Source organism: Danio aesculapii, chromosome 12, assembly GCF_903798145.1.
Source record: "Danio aesculapii chromosome 12, fDanAes4.1, whole genome shotgun sequence".
Taxonomy (NCBI): Eukaryota; Metazoa; Chordata; class Actinopteri; order Cypriniformes; family Danionidae; genus Danio; species Danio aesculapii.
The window spans coordinates 42980180-43007925 of record NC_079446.1 but is presented as its reverse complement, the minus strand read 5'-3'; the positions used below and the strand labels follow the sequence as shown (position 1 = coordinate 43007925).

The window sequence follows — 27746 nt, the reverse complement described above, 5'->3', positions numbered from 1 at the left end:
TATTTGTTTTTTATTGTTTTTTTTTATTATTATTTAAAAATAATCAATTTTGATTTAAAAAAAAATTCTAGTCAACCTATTTTTACATATATAAGAAATGTAAAGGCTGACAAAAATTTTTCAAAACACAAAATTGATCCAAAATAAATAATGTGGTAAATGCATCCTTAAAATACTGATATATAATAGCAAAAAATAGATGAATGAAATCACTCTCGAACTGTGGTGTTATGTACTTTTCTATTCATGCATTAATGTAGGGCTGCACGATATTGGAAAATTCTGACATGGTGATATTTTGTTTTGCTGTGATGGATATTGTGATATATAATAACTATTTGGAAAGATTCTGTTTATTTAGATCGACTAGGATGGTCAAGTCTTTTTTGGATGCAGTACATCGGCACAAATATAGTAAATTACAAGCATACATATATATATATATATATATATATATATATATATATATATATATATATATATATATATATATATATATATATGACAGCAAAGATAAACGTTAAATAAAAAGTGCCTCGTGGTTTTCTGGGGAGTCTTAACCATATTCAAGCAGAGAAATTGAACAATCAATCATAAAATAGCATGATCATCATTGTATAAATGCTTTTTTATTTATAAAATTATATAATTTCTTCATCTTTTAATAAATACGTAATCTAATCCTGTGATGTGACTTGCAGATGCACACATTGCGATACCGATGCTCAAATGATATCTTGTTCAGCCCTACTTTAATGTTTGTTCTACATGTAAATCAATCATCAAAAATCTTGTGTTTGTTTTTTTGGTTTATTTGTCCCTCTAAAGTTTTTGAGGAGCCAGAAGACCCCAGCAGCCGGTCGTTCTTCTCCGAAATCATCTCCTCCATATCCGACGTCAAGTTCAGCCACAGCGGCAGATACATGATGACCCGCGATTACCTCTCCGTTAAGGTTTGGGACCTGAACATGGAGAACCGACCCGTAGAGACCTACCAGGTGCAGTAGAGAACTGAATATTGGGACAGCCAGCATTCCTGAGCGTGTGCCGTCATGTTTTCAGGACATGATGTTTCACGTCTCCAATTAATACATTCTTCAAATACTGTCGACACCTCCCCAAAGTTTCACCCAATGCTTAAATGTGAGCTCATTTATGACTCTTTCTGTGCTCATTCACTTGTGCTTCTCTGTTTCAGGTACACGAGTACCTACGTAGCAAGTTGTGCTCGCTCTACGAGAACGACTGCATTTTCGACAAGTTTGAGTGCTGTTGGAACGGTTCAGACAGGTGCGAAAACTGTACTTTTATAAGGGTGGAGACTGATGTCTATGATAATGCAATGACATTAATCTTTCCACCTGCTTCCTCTCACAATCTCATTCACACACCTCACAAATATAAACTGTGTATTCACTACAAGTATTTGACAACAGCAAGAGTTGTAAGCATGTAAAATGATGTGTTTATTGTGGAGTGGGATTGTTAAAATGAAATGATAATGGAGTCTGAAAATTTAGTTTTGAATGATAAATAAAATATGACAGAAATATATATTAATTATATTATTATTGTTGTTATTATTATTAGTGTTATAATATAAATTATTATTACAGTATTAATACCATTCTATTTTTTTACAGGGTTATAATAATATTAATTATTAATTATTATATATTCATTATTTTTGTATTATTGTTATCATAGTGTTATAATATTATTCATTATTTCAGTATTGATACTATTAGTTGTTGTTGTTGTTGTTGTTGTTGTCATTATTATTATTAGTGTCATAATAATATTATTACAGTATTAATACTATTAATTATATTGTTATTATTATTATTGTAGGGTTATAATATTAATTCGTACTATTAATTCTATTATTAAAGTATTATAATAATATTACTATTACTGTATAAATACTATTTATTATTATTATTATAGTGTTATAATATTATTACAGTATTAATACTATTACTTATATTGTTATTGTGTTATAATAATAATATTACAGAATTAATATTTATTATTATTATTATTATTATTATTATTATTTTATAGGGTTATAATATTCATTCTATTCTATTATTACAGTATTAATACTATTAATCATTATTGTTATTATTAGTGTTATAATAATTAATTATTTTAGTATTAATACTATTATTTATATTATTAATATTATCATATATATTATAATATTGTTTTATTGTGCCCAGCTGATGAATTCTTCTAAATATAAAATGAAAATATCATAAAAAAATAAAATATATATATATTATTATATTATAAATATGTGTATATATATTTAAAAATTATTTAATAGTTCAGTTAATAGGCAGCACTGCTTTCACTTTCGTATTTGACATGAAATGCACATTTCCTAATAGAAATTATATCACAACTTATCATTCTCTCTTGTTATAGCCATATATATATTAAGTAACCACAATACACTAGAATATATTTTGTTGGATCGTATTGCTTTCTCACTACAACTGAACCGCTCCAGAGTTCATTTCAGTCACTCTTGGATCAATCATTTTGGAGCAGATTGGAGCCCAATTGCGGGATTAACATATGACCATCACATATTAAAATTAAATGATTGTGGAGTCGGAAACGTGGTTTTGAACAAATAAAATGACAGAAATAAAACAGACAGAAAGGGTGGCAATTTTTACTATTTCTGCACAGAATTTTGTAAAAAAAATCTGCAGATTTACATCATAGTCTGCATAGGCCTTTAAAAGGGGACATATCAGCCCCCCTTTCACAAGATGTAAAATAAGTCTCTGATGGCCCAAGAGTGTGTATGTGAAGCTTCAGCTCAAAATACCACACAAATAATGTTTTATAACTCTCTGAAACTGACCCTTTTAGGCTTTGATCCATATTGTGCCGTTTTGGTGACTGAATCTTTAAATTCAAACAAGAGGTGCACTTTTTCAAAAGATGGAGGGGCTGTGTGTCAGCATAGTGGCAGATTCAAAAACAAGACTTAATGAGGGAGAGAAGGTCACTAGTGGGTGGGGCTTTCCCTCTTTAATGACACATTTAAAGGGAGAATGTCAATCAAAGTGTTTCAGCAGAATTAAAATTAAAAAATAAAATTAATACATTTTTACCATTGGAAGCTGCTTGTATTCACAGACTGTTGCCAAACAACTGTGTTTAAACCATTTATAAAATTACTTTTTTTGTTTGTTTGTTTGTTTGTTTGTTTTTTTTGCTCAAAATGTCCACTTTTTAAAGTCCAGCTTTGCGTGCATATATATAAAGATAAATAAAGGACATCATGCATTCTCCGAATCTTTAACATTGGTTTAACCGATGGCACACGTGTGATTTAAGTAATAAAAAAAGAACAACGAAAATGATGATTAACCTAGATTATGGGTGCTTTCACACCTGTAGATCGATTGTTTTATTCCGAAATGGGGATTAAAATAGTTACAATAATGTTCCGGGTGTGGTTCCCTTTCACACGGCAAAGTTTCGGAACAGACCAAAATTATTCAAACAAATCACGTGCAAGTAAACTCTCCTCACATTGGTCAGAGTTTCAGTGGATATTTTCCAGAATTCTGCTCAACTGTCATACTTCGTTGTTTTAATTTGAAAATTAGAAATAAGACAATATACGTTAGAAGGTGCGCTTTTATTTTAAATGATGACATGCACAGGCATATTCACCAGATATAAATCAGAGTTAAGACTTTCTCATACAAAGCCTCACACTGCATGACTTTGCAATAGGAAGAATTGTCGACAGCTTTGTCTTGGTCCACAAACTACGTCTCACAACCAAACAGACGCTAGAAGTGACATGGAAACAACACAAGGTCACCTAGTATAACTTTTGTTATTAACAACAAATAAGAAAGAAGCCTTTAGTGGGGTAGAAAATGCACCTATATTGCTCACCTGGGTTTTGAAGGGAATTAGCAATTTCTCCTCAATTTTTTTTCTTTTTTGACCCAGTTGTGGTATTGCTCAGATCACACATCAGAAAGACAAGGGTACTGATGCCAAATTTCCACTAGTTTTTTCTCAATTTCTTGAGTCCAAATAGACCGAAAATAGACCTCTGGCCTGCAGATACACGTACTAGTGAATGCTGCTCTCTCATTGGCTATAGGTAATCCCGAATGTTATCTTCAATCAGAACACATTTCACATGGCATGATTTAAATCGCCGACAGCTCCAGATATTTAGCATGCCAAAAATCTCACGGGTGTGTGCGACTCATCGGTGATTCTCTCAGATTGCGTCTTTGATAGTTCACACTGTGTGATTGTTACTCATGTGATCGAGCACCGATTTGCCTGTGATTTCAGGTATTTGTCAGCGATTTCTCATAACCTGTTGGCGAGCTAAAATCATGCGGTCTGGACATAGCATAAGGGGGCAAATGTATTTGGTTCCCAAACAAACATCTAGGTGTGAAAGCACCCAAAGTAATCTTAAACGATAATGACCACTAATTTTTCTTCTCCTCTCTCATGGGCTCCTCAGTGCCATTATGACGGGTTCCTACAACAACTTCTTCAGGATGTTCGACAGGAACACGCGCAGAGACATCACACTGGAGGCGTCGAGGGAGAGCAGTAAACCCCGTGCCATGCTCAAACCCCGCAAGGTCTGCACCGGCGGCAAGCGGAAGAAAGACGAAATCAGCGTCGACAGCCTGGACTTCAACAAGAAGATCCTACACACTGCCTGGCACCCCAAAGAGAACGTCATAGCTGTGGCCGCCACCAACAACCTGTATATATTCCAGGACAAAATGAATTAAGCAACGAGAGAAAGTGATTTAAAAACCAAGAAGAAATGTAAATCAAGAAAAAAATAAAGAGAAACATCCCCTTACACCCCGATTCCTCCAGCGAAAAGTCGGAGGACGCTCAAGAAATCTCAAACTTTGCAAGTGATAAGTTTAAGTCGTTAAATCTGGATAGGAAATATGGCCGCGATGTCGTCCTGAAAGAGATGCACTTGTTTTACACCAGGAAGTTGAAAGACAGACCGTATATTTTGGAAAATTGAAATAATTCCTGATGATCCCCTCCCAAACCCTTCAAAAAGATCCGAAGGCCAATATCGACCAACTCTCCAATAACGGAATCAGCATTAAGATGCTCGAACAACTTTGCAGATGTATTTGTCTTTCGGCTGAGCCTTACGTTTTTATGATTTGACGACCAAAAGTACAGATGTGCACCAGGATGAGCATCGTCCCGCTGTCGATCGTATGTACTCGCAGGCCTTCATGAGCGCTTGTTTATTGCCTGTCAACATTCCTTCCCCCGGCCCGACTCTCAGGGCCGTCTCGTTCTACCTTTTTAGCACTTAAAAACAGGTCTCCATTTTTTTTTGGTCAGTGGACAGTTTCTTTTTCCGTTTTTATTTTGGTTCTGTTTTTATTTTATACTTCATTTTTTTCTTGTTTTCTCATGCATAATATCTACTCACTGACTGTATCTATATATTACACCATCTGGTGTCAAACCACTTAATAAAAGTAACATAACTACAAAGACGACAAGCGTTTTTTACATTATGAGCAGGTATGTGTGATCTTTTTATGTTCTAGATTTGCATGTAATCTGCATATGTAGATCAGGAGCGCGCCAGTGGTTAAAATGTGAAATCATCCTGCTGAACTCCAAATCGGCAGCATTATTGGGGGAATTTTAACCATTTTTGGTAACACTTTATAATAGCTACACACTATAAATCGTTTATTAAGCATTAGCCAACAGTAAATTGGTTATTCGTTAAGCATTAACTACATTAACAGATGTTAGTAAGCTTTTTATAACCGGTACCATGCTGTATTTTTGACTTATAAGCGCATATATATTGTGCATAATGATTGTATTTTCATACTTTAATCTTTACTAAATTAAGTATTGCATCATTTACAAACCAGTTATTTTAGAGAAGTTGCTGATGTTTAAAGATTATTCAGAATATGTAAGTAAATGATTAATAAACTATTCCAATTAACATTTATATATCTTATTCTTCAGGCATATACTAATAGCTAACTTTGCATGTTAATAAATCCTTGATTAACTCAACTTGCAGGTTTGGATTGAATAATATACTGACACAACTCTGATAAATAGTAACAAGCAGTTAAATAATAATGATATCCTATGGATAAAAGGTTAATCAGGTGGTTATGATGCCTGTTAAATGATTAATTTTTCAGTACTAAATTAAGTATCGCATTATTTTCAAACCGTTTGTGGTTAAAAGTAGTTGGTGGTTTTTAAGATCGCTCAGAATGTGCAAGTAAATGATTAATAAACTATTCAAATCAACATTTATATATCTTATTATTCAGGCATAGAGTTATGGTCACTATGTATGTTAACAAATGCTTTAACAACTCAACTTCATGCAGTTTTGGGATGTAATCTAAAGTGAGGACTACTCATGCTTTATAAATGCCTCATAAATGACAATTAAAATCTAATTTGTTTTAGATAAGCTTGCAAAGATGTATTTTTAAATTGATGCTTAGCCTTTAATTATCATTTATAAGGGATTTACAAAGCATAAATAGTCCTCACTTTAGATTAGATCACACATTAACTACACTAAAGTTGTGTTAATAAGACAGTTAATAGTTGTGTTAATAAACAGTTGTGTTAATAAAACATTTATGAACATACAGAGTAACCATTACTATATGCCTGAATAATAAGATGTATATTAATTTGAATAGTTTATTATCTGATCTTAAAAACCACCAGCTACTCTTAAATACAAATGGTTTGTAAATAATGCTCTGCTTAAATTAGTAATAAAAAATTAATCATTAACTAAGTATGAAAGTACGATTAACACACACATTTTGCATGTAAATTTAAGTCAAGAATACAGCATTTGTAGCTGTATTTGTAAACTTCTTACTATTGTCTTTTAATGGTGATGCTTAACAAATGATGAATTAACTAATTGCTAATGCTTAGTAAACGATTAATGGTGTGTAATTATAAAGTGGTACCTTTTTTAAAGAGAAAAGCATCAAATGAAACAGTTTAAATGTTGAAATTCCCTCATAATGTGCGGATTGGGAAGCAAATCTCCATATTGTACTACTTGAATATACAGTTGCACTGTTTGATTGAGGACGTTGGCCATGATGAGCGTCAGTATTGCCGTCTGTTTCGCTTTAGATCCTGTTTTTCTTTTTTTTCCCCGTTTTTACTTTGTAAAGGGATTCTACCGCCTTAAGTCTGTTTGTTATAACCCTCAGATGATTCCCATTTGACTTTTACCCAAATGCATTATTATTTTTGTTCTTTTAACACTCCGTTTATCCGTTCATGTGCTGCTGTGGTTTGAGCGGCTTACGCTGAAAAAAATGATTCATTGGATTTGCTTAATTTTTAGTAGATGCAAACAATTCATATGGGCTGAATTCAAACAAATTAAATGTAGTAATGTTCAACTCAATTTGTTTAAATTCAGCCTATATAAATAGTTTGCAACCACTTGTGTTAAAAAAAAAAAGTGTAAATCCAATGTATTTTTTTCAGTGTAGTATTTGGACACTAATATACGAGATATATACGGTCATCGTAGAAAACACTGAAATCGAAAGCGAAGTGTCGAGTGCCTCTTGAGACGAAACTGACTTTCCTCCAGTCAATCGAAGTTGCGCAAAAAAATACAAGAAAAATGATCTGATCCGAACGGATTTCTTATCGGTTTAAAGAAACCGATGACAACATGCTGTTTGCGCGCTGCTGAATTTTGACATGCGGCTGCAAAACTGATGACAAACATAACGTAACGGTTGACGAATACAAAAAAGTTGTTGTATAGCTGATTGTGACGCTCTTTAAATCTGGGAACCGACAGGTCAGATGCGTACTCACAGACCTTGTTCCTTGTTAAATGATGATGATGATGATGCTAACATTGTGAAAGTGTACACTTGTTTGATTATTTTTGACCAAAGTTAAATAAAATTTTAATTGTGTTTATCTGAATCGACACACTGCCCAACACTTATTCCAATGCTATCTCACGGCAATTCGTAACTTTTTGATTCAGTGGCTAATTTGTATGATCTCATTCTTACATTTTAGTTTGAGTCGTTAATCTCTCACTTAGGGGTAGGTTTAGAGGTGGGGTTTGGCAACGCTATCTCATGGCAATTCGTAACTTTTTTTTTTTAAGAGGCTAATCTGCATGAATTTGTACGATTCGCTCATCCCCAATGACGGTTGGGTTTAGGGGTGGGGTTTGGCAACACTATCTCATGGTAATTCGTAACTTTTTGATTTAGTGGCTAATCCGCATGAATTCATACAATCTCATTTGTAAAATTTAGTACTATTCACTCATCCCCCAATCAGGGTTGGGTTTAGGGGTGGGGTTTGGCAACACTATCTCATGACAATTTAGTATGAATCACTTATCCCCCAATGACTGTTGGGTTTAGAGGTTGGTTTTGGTAGCACATCGCCTCTTTAAAATTGTAAATTTTTACATGAATTAGCCACTAAACTGACAGTGTAAAATAGTTACGTTTCGTCGTGAGATCAGGCTGGGTTTAGGGTTACACCTATTTTATAAATCTAACATTTTCCTATGAATTAAATCGTATTAATTCGTACGAATCAGCCACTTTTTTGACAATACGTAAAAGCTACGTTTCCTCGTGAGATCGGGTTGCTTATTCAAAAGAGTTCAGGTAGTCAAAAGACCCATTCACTCTAAGAATGATAAAATGTGCTCGCACAAATGTACTAAATTTTCTCTCTTTAAAGGAATTAGATTCTGATTGGCTGTCAATATTTGTAATCTTTATTAGCAGGGAGGAAAAATATGTGAACTGACCATTTACTTTATGCTTTGAACGATATTTCAAGGCGTTTAGTTATCGTTTTTGGTGGGAATGGGCTTTTAGAAGACATTTTGGCTATGTTCAGAATAGAGTACTAGCATACTGTTTATTGTGCTTTAAGTACAACATCTGTACTGCTTTTAGTATAGATGTGGTGCGTAGATTACTTGTAGTTTGTTACAGATTACAAATTACATTGTGAACATTGTAGCCAATTTAATCTAGATTAACTTATTTGAAGTGATCTATTTTAACCACTTGTGGATTACCTTTAGATTATTTATTTTTATCTATTTTGCTGGGTTTTTTTGCTATGCATTTGTCCCTAAAATTCAGAAGCACGAATTTACAATTGCCAAAGAAAATTTAAGAGAGAAAAAAATGGGGAGAATTAATTTGATTAATATAAACGTTACATAAATTACATGATCTGACTCTGCATATTTATAAAATATATAGTCACACAGCCTTTAAAGCAATTCATTTTTTATTTTAACATATAAAAGGTGCTAGTGCTACAGAGAATTTTAAATCTTAGCATTTATTTTAATGAATATTTTTTCTGATCAAATGGTTCTGCTGTAATTTTTGATAAGTTTAATCCATTATAGCATAATAAAAGTAATAATATATTTAAATCCGTCTTTCGGATGAGACGTTAAACCGAGGTCCTGACTGTCAGTGGTCATTAAAAATCCCATGGCACTTCTCGTAAAGAGTAGGGGTGTAACCCCGGTGTCCTGGCCAAATTTACTCCATTGACCCTTACCCACCATGGCCTCCCAATCATCCCCATCCATCCCAAATTGGCTCTACCATTGTTTTTTTTACTCCATCAATAGCTGGTGTATGGTGCACGCACTGGCCCCATTGTCCTGTGGCTGCTGTCATCCAATAGGGTATCTGCGGGGTCTTAAAGTCTTAATGTCTTAAATTTCAAAAACTGAATTTTAGGCCTTAAAAAGTCTTAAATTTACTGAAATGTTGTGTTGTAGGTCTTAAATAATTTTAAACAGGTCTTAATTTTCTTCTGTCCAATCGGGCCAACATCCTTCCAATCGCCAACAATCCATCTTAATAAAATCAGGGAAAGAAAACTAAACACAACTACACATTTTCCTCATGATAATAAGAGCAATATATCCCTTTATGCTATCTTCCATTCACAAAGAAGCTATTTACAGAAGGGTGAGTAGACATAATATATACATTTTATTTTGTGGCAAGCAAGAAAAAATAATTAATTGGCCCAACCGGGCCATTAGAAATAGTCAGTAGTGTTTAGCCCTGTATAAGTCTAAAATTTCATTCATAATGGTCTTAAAATAGTCTAAAGGTTGACTTGATGAAACCTGCAGAAACCCTGTCCAAGTAGATGATGCACACTGGTGGTGGTGTAGAGATCCCCCTGCTGATCGGGATGTGCACTGGGTATGTGGCCATACATGAGACATGCGCTATATAAATACACTTTACATTACATTAACTTTACAGTTTGTTCTCCCAGCAAATTGTTCTGGTCTTCCTGGATTTGACCAACAACATTAGGTTTACACCATCAAAATTGTGAGCTGCACTTAGTGGGGTTAGCATTTGAATTTTAATTCCAATTGGCAATTTATAATGCATTTAAAATGTTTTAGCATACTGTACTGTATGTATGCAGCTTTGTTACACTACACATAGAGCGGGAACATTACTAGACCTACTCTGAACATGGCCAACTTGTCAGACTCCATATTAAATGTCAAGTGCATTACATTATGGTTTAAGCCAGTTTTTCTCAACCATGTTCATTTAGGACCACCAGCACTGCACATATTCCAGGTCTCCTTACCAAATACGCCTGATTCAGATCATCAGCTCATTAGTAGAGACTAAAAGAATTGTAATGGCTGTGCCAGACAAAAGGAGAAATCCAAAACATGCAGCGTTAGTGGTCCACCATGCCATGCACTGCTCTCTGTGGTATAATGCACATTCTGGGTGTTCACTGCATGCTACTTGCACTTTTATTTGCGTGGGTGAATCATTTATGCATACAGTCGAGCCTGAAATTATTTATACCCCTGGCAAATAATGACTTGGTTACTTGTATTCAAGCTGATTTTTGGGGGATTTTTTGGACTGGAAATGACACTGGTTTCCCCCAGAAGATAAGATGATGTACAAGAGGCATCATTGTGGAAAACTATATGTGTATTGCTCAGCTTTTATTTACATTTGAAGACCAACTTGAAGTCAGAATTTGCCAGGGGTATGAATAATTTCAGCCTTGACTTTATAAACAACTTATTACCAACTCAATACTGAATTTTAAGCATCATCCAGTCTTCAGTGTCACAAGATACTTTAGAAATCAGCCTAATACATTGATTTACTGCTCAACAAAATGAGATGCATTTGTTTCCCAGGATAGTATTGATTAATAGAATGTATATGCATACTAATATGGTCACACTTTACAATAAGGTTTCATTAGTTAATGTATTTGCTAACATTAAATATGAACAATAGCATTTATTAATCATAGTTCGACATTTACGAATACATTATTGACATCTAAAGTAATTCTCGCTAACATTACTGAGTTAAGAGGAACTAACAATGAACAACTGTATTTTCATTAACGTTAACTAACATGAACATATACTGTAATAAATGCATTGTTCATTAGTAAATGCATTAACTAACATGAACTAATACAACCTTATTGTAAAGTGTTACCACTAATATAATACTGCAACATTACACATGTATTTACTGTCATTTTTAATCTGTTGAAGTCATTGTTTAATTCATGCATTCATTTCTTCAAAAAAGCAAGACAAATCCAAAGGAAGCACTATATAGCGGGCAGACATTTATTTCAGTTGATTCCCTCTGTTGATACAAAACCACTAAATTAACACGTACACAACACGATTTCTAAACACTACAAAACACACATGCACAGATTTACACAATTTCCCTTTTTCTCCTGCCTGATTCATTGACAGTTTTGATATAAGGCAATCTTTGGGCTGGAACCCTGACCGTTCAGGGAAAAAAAACGAAGAACTTCTGCAGTTCAGGTGAGCAAACTCCATTCAACATTGATGAAATCTCTCAAGCTAGCCTTGAAGTATATTTTGATTTCAATTGACATTCAGATAAGTGCTGATTTGGTAGATTGTGGTAGTGTTTACTTAGGGGTGGTTGCTTTTTGTGTAATACTGTGTGTGCAGCCTGATTCCCAAAGCAAATGGTTTTTATTTGGTGTTGACTGTGCTTTTGGCGAGGTAAGTCAAGTCCAGTATATTAAATATAAAGATTTAGCTTTCAATAAATAAAACCCCTGTAAAAGATATCTGTTAATTAACGGTATTTCCGTATTTTGTGTTTTCAGTTTAATCTGTCGACTTTTGGTGTTGAAAATTCAACTCTGCAGTTTAACAAGGTGACTTTTATTCACATTTTAATAATGTATAAGAAATAATATATAGAGAAATGGGTCTAAAATAACAAAGTGTACTGGCAGTTCATTACAAGGTTGTTGTACCGTAATATACACTCACCGGCCACTTTATTAGTACACCTTTCTTGTACCGGGTTGGACCCCCTTTTGTCTTCAGAACTGTCTTAAGCCTTAGTGGCATAGATTCAACAAGATGCTGGAAATATTAGTCAGAGATTTTGGTCCATATTGACATGATAGCATCACACAGTTGCTGCAGATTTGTTGGCTGCACATCCATGATGCGAATCTCCCGTTCCACCACATCCAAAGGGTGTTCTATTGGATTGAGAGCTGGTGACTGTGGAGGCCATTTGAGTACAGTGAACTCATTGTCATGTTCAAGAAACCAGTCTTAGATGATTCATGCTTTGACATGATGCATTATCCTGTTGAAAGTAGCCATCACAAGATGGGTACACTGTGGTCATAAAGGGATGGACATGGTCAGAAACAATACTCAGGTAGGCTGTGGCGTTGACATGATTTTCAATTGGTACTAATGGGCCTAAAGTGTGCCAAGAAAATATCCCCCACACCATTACATCACCACCACCAGCCTGAACCATTGATCCAAGGCAGGATGGATCCATGCTTTCATGTTGTTGATTCCAAATTCTGACCCTACCATCCGAATGTCACAACAGAAATCGAGACTCATCAGACCAGGCAACGTTTTTCCAATCTTCTATTGTCCAGTTTTGGTGAACCTGTGTGAATTATAGCCTCAGTTTTCTGTTGTTAGCTGACAGGAGTGGCACCCGATGTGTTCTTCTGCTGCTGTAGCCCATCCGCCTCAAGGTTGGACTTTTTGTGCATTCAGAGATGCTTTTCTGCATACCTCGGTTGTAACAAGTGGTTATTTGAGTTACTGTTGCTTTTCTATCAGCTCAGACCAGTCTGGCCATTCTCCTCTGACCTCAGCAGCTCACTGGATATTTTCTTATTTTCAGACCATTCTCTGTAAACCCTAGAGATGGTTGTGCGTGAAAATCCCAGTAGATTAGCAGTTTCTGAAATACTAAGACCAGCCCGTCTGGCACCAACAACCATGCCACGTTCAAAGTCACTTAAATCACCTTTATTCCCCATTCTGATGCTCGCTTTGAACTGCAGCAGATCGTCTTGACCCCGTCTACATGCCTAAATGCCTTGAGTTGCTGCTACGTGATTGGCTGATTAGAAATTTGCATTAACGAGCAGTTGGACAGGTGTACATAATAAAGTGACCGATATGTGTACAACACCAACCCAGATAACAAATCACTTTAATCTATTAAAAAAATGTTAATAAAAGTAACCTTTTCCAACTTTTTAAGCTTAAAAGTCATCAGAAGGATGCCCTTATGGGATTTAAAACCATAAATAAATGGGGAAAACACAAGATTCAGAAAACTGCTAATTTATGGATTTGTTTTTACAGTGTGGGGCAGAAAGTCAGATTTCCTCCCAGTTAACAGTCTGAAGTTTCACGTTTCCGGAGCTCCTGCAGCCACTTAATTCCTCTTATTTTATGATCCTCTCGTAATATTTTGGTACGAATAAATACGAAATGAATGAGATCTAAATCTAGCAGGCGTGTGCTTATAAGCCTATAGCATGGCATTCCCTGGAATGCACTGGCATTATGGGAGGAATTATGGGAAAGGCCAGTTGTAATACACGAGGGGGAAGCGAGGCAGAGGAAGTGTGTCATGTGACCTCGTCCTTTCTGCGTCTACATGAGCTCTGAATCACGATAAGCAGCTGAGATGGATGTGGATGTGCGGACGTGAGATTTGTCTTTCTCTCTCATGGCTTTTCCTGCTCCCTCAGAAGGTGCCAGAACTAGTAAAACGCCTTCCGATGTACACCCTACAAAGAGCACACAAAACATTCAGTATGCATGATGCATTGATAGTTGAAGTCATTATTATAAGCCCCCCTGTATAGTTGTTACCCCAATTTCTGTGTAACGGATAGCAGATTTTTTTTTTCCAACACATTTCTAAACATTCATTCATTCATTTTCCTTCAGCTTAGTCCCTTATTTATCAGGGGTTGCCACAGTGGAATGAACCGCCAACTATTCCATCATATGTTTTACGCAGCGAATGCCCTTCCAGCCGCAACCCAGTACTTGAAAAGTTCCAAATAGTTTAAGATTAAAGACCCTGTCTATCTGTTTTTCTGTTTAAAGTCAGTGTAAAATCAAAATGTACAATGTTTATTTTGCTAGCACACATTGTTATTCTTTAGGTGAACAATTAAACCATACAAGTTAATCCACTGAAAAAAAAAAAAGTTAAGGTAATCTTCAATCATAGTCTGTGCATTTGCTTATGCCTTTGGAGAAGCAGTCCTTCTCTGTTGAAGTCATTTAGACTGCTTCAGCCACAGTATTCTTAACCATGCCCCTCTTCCAGTTAGTTTACGCAGTCATTTTTAAAGGAACTAGAGAATTAAATAAAAGTGTCATGAAGATGGGGGTGACACGGGGGCTCAGTGGTTAGCACTGTCACTTCGCAGCAAGAAGGTTGCTGGTTTGAGTCCCGGCTGGGCCATTTGGCGTTTCTGTGTGGAGTTTGCATGTTCTCCCCGTGTTCACTTGGCTTTCCTCTTGGTGCTCCAGTTTCCCCCACACTCCAAACACATGTGCTATACTGTAGGTGAATTGAATAAGCTAAATTTGCCATAGTGTATGTGTGTGATTGAGTGTATGGATATTTCCGTGTACTGGGTTGCAGCTGGAAGGGCATCCACTGTGTAAAACATATGTTGGATAAGTTGGCGGTTCATTCCACTGTGGTGACCCTGAAAGAGACAAAGATGAAGAAAAATGAATGAATGAATGTCATGAAGATTGCTGTCTTCTAGCAGCTGCTAAGTACACAATATTATAAGGCATCTCATTTGTCAGTTTGGTGCTCAAAAGCACCATTGATTTGCCCTTAATGCACCCTCATGCCAATCCTGCATCAGTTCATAGTGGACAGTCCTTGCAGAGTCTAGGCTTGGAGAAGTACTATGAAGGCTGATGGTGCCATTTGAAATGGTGCCAGTGTTGACATCATTTGCTATCTGATGAATTTTGATCATGACTACTGATACTATATCACATTTCTAAACATAACCGTTCACTCATTCATTCATTTTCTTTTCCACTTAGTCCCTTTATTAATCAGGGGTCACCACAGCCGAATGAACCTCCAACTTATCCAGCATATGTTTTACACAGTGAATGCCGTTCCAGCTGCAACCCATTACTGGGAAACACCCATACACTTTCATTCACACACATACACTACGGACAATTTAGCCTACCCAATTCACCTGTAACACCTGTCTTTGGACTTTGGGGGAAATGGAAGCACCTGGAGGAAACCCACACAAACATGGGGAGAGCATGCAATCTCCATACCAAATGCCAACTGACCCAGCCGGGGCTCGAACCAGCGACCTTCTTGCTGTGAGGCGATCCAGCTACCCACTGCACCACCGTAGCGCCCAACTTAATAGTTTTAATAACTCATTTCTAATAACTGATTTCTTTGACCTTTGCCATGATGACAGTAAATAATATTTGACTAAATATAACGTTGGTTTGTTCTGTAGACACTCAAAGAGGGGCTAATAATATTGACCTTAAAATGGTTTTAACAAAAAAATGAAAAGCTGCTTTTATTCTAGCCGAAATAAAACAGATAAGACTTTCTCCGGAAGAAAAAATATTATCAGACATACTGAGAAAAACTCCTTGCTCTGTTAAACATCATTTAGGAAATATTTTAAAAAGAGCTAATAATTTTGACCACCTATTTTAGCTTAATCTGTAGTATTTGTTCATCTCTTCTATGTTTCTCCTGCAGGTTCATTTTTCCATTCTCCTGCTGCTTTTGAAAGTGGTTGTAAATCAGTGGACTTGTGTTAGTGTCAGCAGAGCTGTGAGCTATCAGTGGAAAACTGCTAAGTCATGCTAACCCCTGTAGAGTACGCTAGCATGCATTCCAGCACGCAGAGAGCATCCATTGCTGACCCACATGAGCTAGACTAAAAATACTCCTTTATGTGCTGCTATTAGTATACAGATATAGATTAACATGAGGCTTAAAACAATGTACATCCTCATTGCTTTGTGGTTGATAGGGTGTGGCTGTTGTGTTTTAGTCATTTAAAAACCATCCACATGTACACAAAACAATAGTAACATAATGCTCAGCTTAATTGAGTATACCCCATTTTGAAAATGAATATTTTTTTGCAATTTCTCAGTGAATAAAGGCAATAAACTGTATTTTGGTGCATTTGAACAAAACATTAAACAGTAATACTATTTATTAAAAGAATTTTAGTCACCGAACATCTTTAGAAATAGAAAGATAATATACTAAATTCATGCACAATATTGCAAAAAAATTACAAATTTTCAACAATTCATTTCAACAAAATCTTTTTTCCTTTCTCTCTTGATTTTTGCCCTCTTTTTTTAATTTTATTTTGTATTTTATATTTTTATTTAATATTTTTCCCTGACACAAATTTGGACTACTAATTTTTGGACCTTTATCATATTAGCTCTAGATTTGGCTTCAGTACTGACTAATCTAATGTATATGCACAAATATAATATTGTAAAGCATCCTATAGAAATTATACATTTAAATGAGCGATTAGTGAGGGATGTACAGTTGAAATCAGAATTATTAAACCCCCTTTGAAATCTTTTTTTAAATATTTTCTAAATGATGTTTAACAGAGCAAGGAAATTCTCACAGTATGTCTAATGATATTTTTTCTTCTGGAGAAAGTCTTATTTGTTTTCTTTTGGCTAGAATAAAAGCAGTTTTAATTTTTTTAAATCCCTTTTTAAGGTCAAAATTATTATCCCCTTTAAGCTATATATCTTCTGGATAGTCTACAGAACAAACCATCGTTATACAATAACTTGCCTAATTACCCTATCCTGCCTAGTTAACCTAATTAACCTAGTTAAGCCTTTAAATGTCACTTTAAGCTGTATAGAAGTGTCTTGAAAATATCTAGTCAAATATTATTTACTGTCATCATGACAAAGATGAAATAAGTCAGTTATTAGAGATGAGTTATTACAACTATTATGTTTAGAAATGTGTTGAAGAAATCTTCTCTCCGTTAAACAGAAATTGGGGGAAAAAATAAACAGGGGGCCTAATAATTCAGGGGAGCTAATAATTCTGACTTCAACTGTACTTGTATATACTGAGCCCTGTAGTGAGTGTGTATATACACTACCTGGCAAAAGACTTCTCACTTATTCAAGCTTTAGAAACAACAAATAATAACTTGACTTCTAATTGATCATTTGGTGTCAGAAGTGGCTTATATGAAAGGCGAAGGCGTCTAGATTACGCTTATTTTACCAAAATAAAATATGATCATGCCTTGATTTTTAATTCTTTCATTAGGACAGTAAGATCTGACTTTGCTTAGACAAAATGTCTTGTCACTTAACATAAATATGTGCAGTATAGAATATAAAGTCATATATAAAATATAAAGTCAAAATAATGAATATTGTGTATGACTCCCATGAGTTTGGAGGACTGCATCCATACATCTCTGCAATGACTCAAATCACTGATTAATAAAGTCATCTGGAATGGCAAAGAAAGCGTTCTTGCAGAACTCCCAGAGTTCATCAAGATTCTTGGATTCATCTTCAATTCCTCCTCCTTTATCTTACCCAGACATGCTAAATAATATTCATTTCTGGTAACTGGGCTGGCCAATCCTGGAGCACCTTGACCTTCTTTGCTTTCTGGAACTTTGCTGTGGAGGCTGAAGTATGAGAAGGAGTGCTATCCTGCTGAAGAATTTGCCCTCTCCTGTGGTTTGTAATGTAATGGACTGCACAAATGTCTTGATACCTCAGGCTGTTGATGTTGCCATTCGCTCTGCAGATCTCTCGCACGCCCCCATACTGAGTGTAACCCAAAACCATGATTTTTCCTTCACCAAACTTGACTGATTTCTATGAGAATCTTGGGTCCATGCAGGTTCCAGTAGGTCTTCTGCAGTATTTGTGATGATTGGGATGCAGTTCAAGAGATGATTCATCAGGAAAATCTATCTTCTGACACTTCCAAATGATCAACTAGAAGTCAAGCGCAACGTCAGGTAGTGTTTATATATTTATATACGTACACACACACACACACACATATATATATATATATATATATATATATGTCACAATTTTTTTTATCTATTTTGTCAAATTTAATTTATTTGTTTATTTATTTTATTTATTTTATTTTTACTTCAATTTAAAGAGACAACCAGGACTATTTATAAGCTAAAGCCATAAAAAAGTATTTTCATTATTTATTTTCATTAAATAAATCTAAACACCAAAGCTTTAAAGTAAAATAAATGTATAATATTAGTAACTATATTACTAGTATGTAGGTCAAATATGAGACGTTTCATTTTGCCGTTCATTTGGCTTGCTTAAATATGTAATGTGTAATTTTGGCTTGCTTGAATGTGCTCACCCGAGACCCACAGCGAGGATGTGTGAGAGGACCAGAGAGGGCAGGAAGACTTTTAGGAACTCAGCAGAGAAGATTCCTCCTTTCTTCATCACACTGGTGTTCCTCATGCTGAGTGTGCTGGAGCGCTTCGGGTGCCGCAGCAGAAACTCCCTGCAAACACAACACTCACTTACTGCTGTGCCCAGATCAAGGTACATTATATTAGTTCATGAACAGTTGAAGTTCGGATTATAAGCCCTCCTGAATTATTAGCCCCTCTGTATATTTTTGCCCAAAATTTCTGTTTAACAGAAAGATTTTTAAAACATTTCTAAACATAATAGTTTTAACTCATTTCTAATAATTTATTTTATCTTTGCCATGATGTCAGTACATAATATTTGACTAGATAATTTTCAAGATACTAGTATTCAGCTTAAAGTGACATTTAAAGGCTTAAGTAGGTTAATTAGTGTAATTAGGCAAGTCATTGTACAATGATGTTTTGTTCTGTAGCCAATCGAGAAAAAAAAATTGCTTAAGGGGCTTATAATTTTGAAATGCTTTTATTCTAGCCATAATAAAACAAATAAGATTTTCTCCAGAGGAAAAAAAAAAAATAGGAAATACTGTGGAAAAAGTCCTTGCTCTGTTAAACATTAATTGGGAAATATTTGAAAAATACATTCACATGAGTGATAATTTTGACTTCAACTGCATGTTCATTTACACTGACTACAGAAAATCATCATACCCTGTGAAAATCTATACCTTTACTCACATTACGCGCTGCTTTCAAAAGACCTTCGGGATAAAGTCATAGAAAGGCACAGATTAGGAGAAGGCTACAAAATTTGGTATTTATTTGGGAAGTGATTTTATTGCAGGTTATGACGAGTCTTATTTTAAATGGGTATGATGATTTTCTATAGGCACTGTACATTTCTTTTAGGTTTATGTACTTGGGTGGCAGGTTTTCTGGGCGACTCGACCAGTCCCAGATCCAGTCAGCATTTTTCTTCATCAGGATCTCCACCTCTTTTCTCCTCTCCAAATAGTCTTCCTCTGACTTGAATCGGACCAAAAATAAAGTTAGGGTGACTGAAATGTCAGAATATGTTATTAGTATGCCAATGTCAGTAAATTATGGAAAACGGCAATGAGTAATACAAAGTCATGTGTATAGTTAACTATGCATTTTAAAACAATGACTTTTGTTGCTTGTTCAAACTAAATGAGTTGAAACAACACAATTGTTTTTTTTTCAACTTAATTGTTTTATATTCAATCCACTTAAATTTGTAAAAACTACTACGTTAAATTAATTGAAAGAATTGTAAGGAACCCTGCATGTTTTACAGTGTAGTATACTGTATGTATAGTTAGATTACAGCATGTTAGTTATGTATAGGTTTTGAAAGCTTCTTTTATGTACATTTGTATGCTTATGTTTATTGAACAATGTGGTTTTGTGATACACAACATTTCGTTCCATTTTGCCTTACAAACTTGACTTTATAAATGTTTTATCTCTATATGAAAGCTTTTTAAAGTGCCTAAAAACAACTACTTTAAATTAAATACTTAAATTATTCAAACTTTTTTTTTTTTTTTCTTGTGACATACTTGGATGTTACAATGTAATCTACATGTAATCCTATATAACAGAAGTAAAAAGTTGTTTAAAGGATGGTTTACTCAAAGAAAAAGGCAATTCTGTCAATTTTCTCACACTTAACTAGTTTTTTGAGGAATTTTAGAAACTGCTACCCATTGACTTCCGTAGTATTTGTTTTTTCCTAATATGAATGTCTATGGTTACATGTTTGTACATTCTTCAAAATATATTCTTTTATGTTCAACAGTACAAACAAATGGTTTGAAACAAGTCAAGGGTGAATAAATAATGACAGAATATTCATTTTTGAGTGAAGTATCCTCTTAAATACAAGGAACAAAAACAAATGTTATTAATATTTACCTGTGAGCTGTTCTTTTCTCCAGAGCTGTGGACCTCGGAGCCCCTGCGCAAGTGCAAAGGGGTCTGGGATCTTGGAGGACTGGTAAAAAATGTTTTTCATTTGATTTATTTCACCATGCACATCCTATAAAAAAAATAAACATCTTGTAATCTTACATTACATTTGAAGTGTTTGTGCTGACCTGTCGCATGGTAGGCTTCCTCTGGAGCTGCTCCGACCCGACTCGTGCTGAGCATCCAGAAGCATCTTCTCCAGGTCTCCACTCGGGGCCGTGCTGGCAGACTGTTCATCCGTGGCTGCTTTAGAAGTGCTGCCTCCTCCATTATTAAAATGCAGCTCCACCCAGGAACCTGTGGGAAGAACCAAATAAAATCCTTGTTAATAAACGGCTATCTGGAATACTTGATTCTGATTGGGAAGTCGCGATATTCCAAGGTATGTTATTCCCTGAAAACAACCGCTAAATACATTTTCATTTAATATGGTCCTTGTATTTAAGCAGCTGTCTGGAATACTCAATTCTGATTGGTCAGTCACGATATTTCAAGGTATGTAATTCCCTGAAAACAACCGCTAAATACATTTACATTTAATATGGTAGTTGTTTTTAAACAGCTATCTGGAATACTCGATTGTGATTGGTCAGTCATGACATTCCAAGGTATGTTATTCCTTGATAACAACCGCTAAATACATTTACATTTAATATGGTCCTTGTATTTAAACAGCTGTTTGGAATACTCTATTATGATTGGTCAGTCGCGATATTCCAAGGTATGTTATTCCATGATAACAACCGCTAAATACATTTACATTTGATAAGGTCCTTGTATTTAAACAGCTGTCTGGAGTACTCAATTCTGATTGGTCAGTCACGATATTCCAAGGCATGTTATTCCATGATAACAACCGCTAAATACATTTACATTTGATAAGGTCCTTGTATTTAAACAGCTGTTTGGAATACTCAATTCTGATTGGTCAGTCGTGATATTCCAAGGTATGTTATTCCATGATAACACTCGCTAAATACATTTATATTTAATATGGTCCTTGTATTTAAACAGCTGTCTGGAATATTCGATTCAACATGAGGTCACATGATAATGACAAATGGCGGATGTTCCATTCATACTACTCACATTCATACTATATAGAATGTACTTTTCTAAATTCAAATTCAAATGCAGTACCTACTGAGTAGTAGGCAAATTCGGACGCAGCCATAGTGTCATTTTTGGGACTCAACAGTACAACAATAAATACCATTTATTCATTAATATAAACAGTTGGTGTTGACATTAATAAAATTTATCAGGTTACTGTAAGCACAACAAAGAAACAATGAGTAACTAAAGGCATTTTACAATGATTTTTATTCATAATTGCTGGAAAATCTTGATTACAATCATTACTGAGGTGAATTTATTTATTTATTTTTCACTTTTGTGGGTTATTCACAAATGGTATGACTGGTGAAATGAAATTCTGTAACTTTTTTTCTAGATGGCCTGGAAACTATTGATGTATTTTCATTAAAATCTAGAAGCAGTTGAAAGTAGTTTTTTAAATGGCAAAAAAATTATTTCACCTCATAAGGCCTCAATGTATACAGAGAGGTTGAGTATACATGAGTATTTATTTTGTTTGGCTTGAATGTATTTTTGTAACTCTCAAATTCTGGTAGCTGTAGACTTATATCTCAATAATGACCACATTTTCCTAAAACTTCATTAGTGAACTAAGTTATCAACATCTTGGATGGAGTCAATGTAATATAACTTTTTTTTTTAAGTGAACTCTCCCTTTAAAAGCAAACGTTTGTGGCAGTTCATGAAATGTAGAGCATTTTTCATGCCTTTATCTTTCCTGAGAATAAAAGTATTGCAAGCATAATAACATGTCATAACCTGTGTATAATATTGCATTTACTTGACATTGAGAACTGGGCTGGGAATGAATCAGTGATCATGACACAGCAGCCAGAAAATCCAGATAAACACAGAACATGCCTGCACTTGAGACTCAACCCATGAGCCTGAGGAAAATAAACAAAGCTCTGGCTATAAATAACTCATTATGTCGGGTCATTTTTTTTTTTCTCACATCATCCAATGAAAACAGGCTGTTCAATCCCCACCTCTGTAAAATTCAGACGCGGAATCCGCCTCCTTTCAGTGAATCGATTCTTTCAGGCGGTTCGTTTCTAAGAACGGGTTACAATGGTTTAATGGTTCTTTGCGTCATGCGGTGGTCCCATACATACCCCAAATGATTTCTATGTTTAATTATTAAGCTTACATTATAACATACAATGTTGTGTCTGTATAGTGTTCATTCACATTTACTTAAAATATGAGCTGGCTGACCACAAATAACCAAACATGTCGTTTCCTTACGTTTATTTGTTTTATTGTATGTTGTATTTCAATACGTTAGCGTGCTTTTAAGCTTAATAAATTAAATTCTTATCCGTTTAGGAGATGGTTATTACATCATTTAAAGCCTCTCGGATTTGTTTGTTAAATCGACTCACTGCGATTCAATGATATTCAACAGAAATGATTCCAAATCTGATGCGTTCAAAAGAGTCGGTTCTCCGTCCAATTTGTAGTCGAGCTGTTTAAGAGATTCGACTCTATGATTCATGAACGATTCGGAGTTCGCTTCGCGTCAGTGTTTATTATTGCGGATCACATGCGTCATTTCTGTGGTTTGTCCACAGACACCTGCTTCATCTTGTCATATTTTACACCGTCAATATGAATATAAAAACTGACATGAAAGAACATCGTCTAATATACGTACGTAGCTGTAAATATGCCCCACACATGCATTTACATGGTAACATTGGGCGGTTTTGAGGAGAAGCGTGCACAAAAAGAGCGTTAACTTGAGTTGTTTTGATATCTACATACCCTGAAGGTTTTCTTCAGACACGCTTTGCTTTTCAATCGACATTTTTGTTTCCTTCGCCAACAAGAGGACGATTCACCTCCGTTTAAATCCTTAAAAATTAGTCGATGGGTACAGAAACGCAGTGTTATCCAGAGACATGGGTCGCTCCACGAGCAATACGAGGTGTTTATCGATGAGAAAGCGCTCTGTTATATATATTCTGCACGTCCAGCGCAATAAACAGCATGTAGATTCATGTGACAGAATTGGATCGGGATCTTTATTCCATGAATCCACACAGCTGGTGGTGACGCAACATGCGGCTGTCCTATGGATGTAAATATAGGGCAAACAGAATGACAACAATACTGGCACACTGGCACAAGGGTTGCCAGATTGAACCAATTTTACTCTGAATTGTTGCCAAATTGAGCATATTCCTTTTCCAGGTCAGGGATCTTATCTGTAAAACTCTTTTTACATTATTTTTGTATGTTTAATTAAACTGTATCATTAATTCGATTAATTAGTATTGTCATTAGTATTATCACTATTAACCTTTTTTTTAAGTTTACGTTTGTTTAGATTTAACCTAAACCTAAATGTAGGTACTGTATGTGTGTGTGTGTGTGTGTGTATATATATGTATATATATGTATGTATATATATGTATGTATATATATGTATGTATATGTATGTATGTATGTATATGTATATATATATATATATATATATATATATATATATATATATATATATATATATATATATATATATATATATATATATATATATATACACACACATATATACACATATAGGCATACATATAGGCATACATATAAGTTTAGGTTAAATCTAAACAAATGTAAACTTAAAAATGTTTAATACTGACAATACAAATGACAATACTAATTAAACAAATTAACTATAACAAAATTAACAGAGCAAAGAAATTGTTCACAGTATGTCTGTTTCTTCTGGAGAAAGTCTTATTTGTTTTATTTCAGCTAGAATAGAAGCAGTTTTTGATTTTTATGAACCATTTTAAGGTCAGAATTATTAGTCCCTTTAAGCTATATTTTTTTTGATAGCCTACAGAACAAACCATCGTTATACAATAACTTGCCTAATTACCCTAACCTGCCTAGTTAACCTTATCCTAAATAAGCCATCAGATGCCACTTTAAGCTGTATAGAAGTGTCTTGAAAAAATATCTAGTCAAATATTATTTACTGTCATCATGACAAAGATAAAAGAAATCAGTCATTAGAGATGAGTTATTAAAACTATTATGTTTAAAAATGTGTTGAAAAAAATCTTCTCTCCATTAAACAGAAATTGGGGGAGAAAAATAAAAATAAGCATTGTTTGTTTAAAAACATTTTAAGGTAAAAATTATTAGCCCCTTTAAGCTATACATATTTTTTTGATTGTCTACAGAACAAACCATCATTATACAATAACTTGCCTAATTACCCTACCCTGCCTAGTTAACCTAATTAACATAGTTAAATGTCACTTTAAACTGAATAATAGTGTCTTGAAAAATATCTAGTAAAATATAAAATATTATGTACTGTCATCATGATAAAGATAAATCAGTTATTACAAATTATATATATATATAGTAATAACTGATTTATCTTTATTATGATGACAGTAAATAATATTTTATATTTTACTAGATATTTTTCAAGATATATATATATATAAAATTTTAATGATTTTAAATTGTTACATTTATTTTTACCCTAAAATACATTCCTAATTTTTTTTTAACAAAAATGTTTTACTTATTGACGAAACTAAAAGGACTAAACAAAACTAAAATGAAATTAATTAATTAATAACAATAACAAAGCAAAAATACTAGAATAAAAAAATAGTTAAAAAGATTAAATGAAAGATAATTCAAGTTATTACTATAATCACTGTAGTGCTGTTTAATTATCCATATGTATATTAATGCAGTGTTTCTTTTTTTTTATTTAAACTTTTTATTTTTATTTAAGTTTTTTATTTTTATTTCAGTTAATGACAATTTATCTTTTTCTTACCAGACAAAAATAAAGAAGAACATGCAATGCTAACACAATTTCTTTTATTCTTCTTGATTTTTTTCAGAGACTGTGGATATTTACTCAACCAGTGATGCTTTATGTTTGGACTGCTACTTTGTCCCAAAACTTGCAGGTATGCATAAAAAAATATTTAGCACAATAATATAAATAAGGCACTACACCTTTAACATCATTCATCTTATTTTTTATTTTCCCATTTGAGCTCTCCATCGCCCCCTGTATGACTGGAGTATACATCACAGCTCTACACCAAAAATAACATCTGACTCTGCAGCACTATCAAAGCCTGTGCTCAATGATGCAGTTTCCATCATCACCCATATGAACTGGTCTAGCTGAATCCTGCCTCCAAAAACAAAAATTAAAAAAATCAATGCACATATACACACACACACACAACCTACATAGAGCTTGAGTGTTATTTAATGATGACGTGATGTTGTGAGATGCAGTAGCAGTGCACTGACCAGCGGGCGGCTACAGTCTCTTCTTATTTTGCTGTATCTCTCTCCATCATAGGATACAAGCCAGGCTTCACGCATCCCGCAGAACTGGTGTGTATGCATGCATGCGTGTGTGCATATGTGTGTGTGTGTGATTTCCACTCCTCCGCCAGCATCACCCCTCGCTCTCCATCAGGGATGCTAAGGGAGTGTTTATGGTAAGTGCAAAAAAAAATCATATCTCTCCTCAACCATGCAATAGCTCCCCCTATTCCTCCTTGTTTTTTTTCCATGGTGATCCATCACTACCGGCTTCAGTATTGCTGAGAGGCGACTCACTTCTGCTGTGCATCATCTTAATTTTTTTGTTGTTGTTGTTGCATGCAATTCAATCAAGACATGACAGCATGTATGTGTCAATTGTATTTTCAGAGCATGTGCTGCGAATCACACGGCATGATGGAGGACCAGCAGCTCCCCGGATAAACACTGCAGACTCCCAACAACAACCACAACTCCAATCATGCACTTAAGGTCAGTCTCAATCCGTGTGCTTTAAATTCAGCGTCGTTTCCAGATAACCATCCTCCTCCATAACTGTCAGTATGAGGATCAGATGATGCTTTTTAGCTGTTATACAGCCTCGCTTGCACAGGGAGGAATTAATACTGTGTCTTTGCCCACTGGGATGTTTGTTGAAATGTTCTGGAGAGCCATCTGCGACGCAAACGAGGCTGCTTGACGTCTATTTTCTTCTAATGCCTGCCAGAGATGCATCACAGGCTGTATTTAGGATGCAAGCGACCAATGACGAAATCTGCATGGAGATTTTGTTTTGTTTTGGGGGTTTTTGAGCATTCAATCATCAGCCTGAGGTGTCAAACGAGGTGTTTGGAAGTTCTGAGAAAAGGCAATGATAGTAATGTAAAAAGGACTGGGGTTTTGATTAGATGTCACTTTGGAAATGAGTTTGAAGTACAGGTTGCCTGATATTGATGTGATACACTCAAAAAATGACACTTGCTGTTTGTTTAAACAACTTATTTAATATAAATGAGCTGAATCAACACAATTCTTGAGTTTGTTTTGGGGACAACTTGATTGTTTTATGTTCAATCCACTTAAATTTCTAAAAGCTAATAAGTTAACTTAATTCCTTCATGTTGTCTCAACACAAATCGATTGTGTGGAACTGAGTGTTTTTTACAGTGTAAGCCAAAAATGAAATGCCTATCCACACAATTCATTCATGTTGTCCCAACAGAAATTCATTAAGTTAAATGACATGTTTTTTAGAAATTTAAGTGGATTGAACATAAATCAGTTAAGTTGCCCCAACACCCCCCCCCCCCCCCCCAAATAAAACCTCAAGAATTGTGTTGATTCAGCTCATTTTAAATGAGTAGTTTTAAACAAGCTGCTAAAATAATTTATATGTAGTTAATAGTGGGAACTGGCACTTCAACTAAAGTGTT

At 34.7% G+C, this 27746-nt stretch overlaps 3 protein-coding genes across 3 annotated transcripts in view; 2 read left to right on the top strand and 1 right to left on the bottom strand.

Annotated features, from left to right (window-relative positions):
- Positions 1-8016, top strand: part of ppp2r2d (protein phosphatase 2, regulatory subunit B, delta) — a 38079-nt gene extending 30063 nt beyond the window's left edge. The window contains exons 8-10 of the mRNA XM_056469174.1: positions 829-998; positions 1199-1290; positions 4523-8016. Of these exons, the coding sequence (XP_056325149.1) occupies positions 829-998; positions 1199-1290; positions 4523-4802 (542 nt within the window). The 3' untranslated portion in view covers positions 4803-8016. The remainder of the gene's footprint in view (positions 1-828; positions 999-1198; positions 1291-4522) is intronic.
- A 3708-nt stretch (positions 8017-11724) lies between these two features.
- Positions 11725-23853, bottom strand: bnip3 (BCL2 interacting protein 3). Its single transcript, XM_056469795.1, has 6 exons — positions 23764-23853; positions 21027-21195; positions 20845-20923; positions 19826-19932; positions 18885-19034; positions 11725-14226 (listed from the first exon to the last, which is right to left on the bottom strand). The coding sequence occupies exons 1-6, from the start codon at positions 23804-23806 to the stop codon at positions 14184-14186; spliced, it is 591 nt and encodes a 196-aa protein (XP_056325770.1). The 5' UTR covers positions 23807-23853; the 3' UTR covers positions 11725-14183.
- A 255-nt stretch (positions 23854-24108) lies between these two features.
- Positions 24109-27746, top strand: part of jakmip3 (Janus kinase and microtubule interacting protein 3) — a 93117-nt gene continuing 89479 nt past the window's right edge. The window contains exons 1-4 of the mRNA XM_056469791.1: positions 24109-24192; positions 25872-25940; positions 26031-26489; positions 26704-26805. The gene's annotated coding sequence lies outside the window, so the exon portion shown is untranslated. The remainder of the gene's footprint in view (positions 24193-25871; positions 25941-26030; positions 26490-26703; positions 26806-27746) is intronic.

Excerpts from the sequence above, each read along its gene's own strand:
- bnip3 (XM_056469795.1), bottom strand. The coding sequence starts at position 23,806 with ATGTCGATTGAAAAGCAAAGCGTGTCTGAAGAAAACCTTCAGG. Across the intron at positions 19,933-20,844 it reads GAGAAAAGAACAGCTCACAG|TCAGAGGAAGACTATTTGGA; the intron begins GTAAATATTAAT and ends GTCCGATTCAAG. Across the intron at positions 19,035-19,825 it reads CCAGAAAACCTGCCACCCAA|GGAGTTTCTGCTGCGGCACC; the intron begins GTACATAAACCT and ends TTGTGTTTGCAG.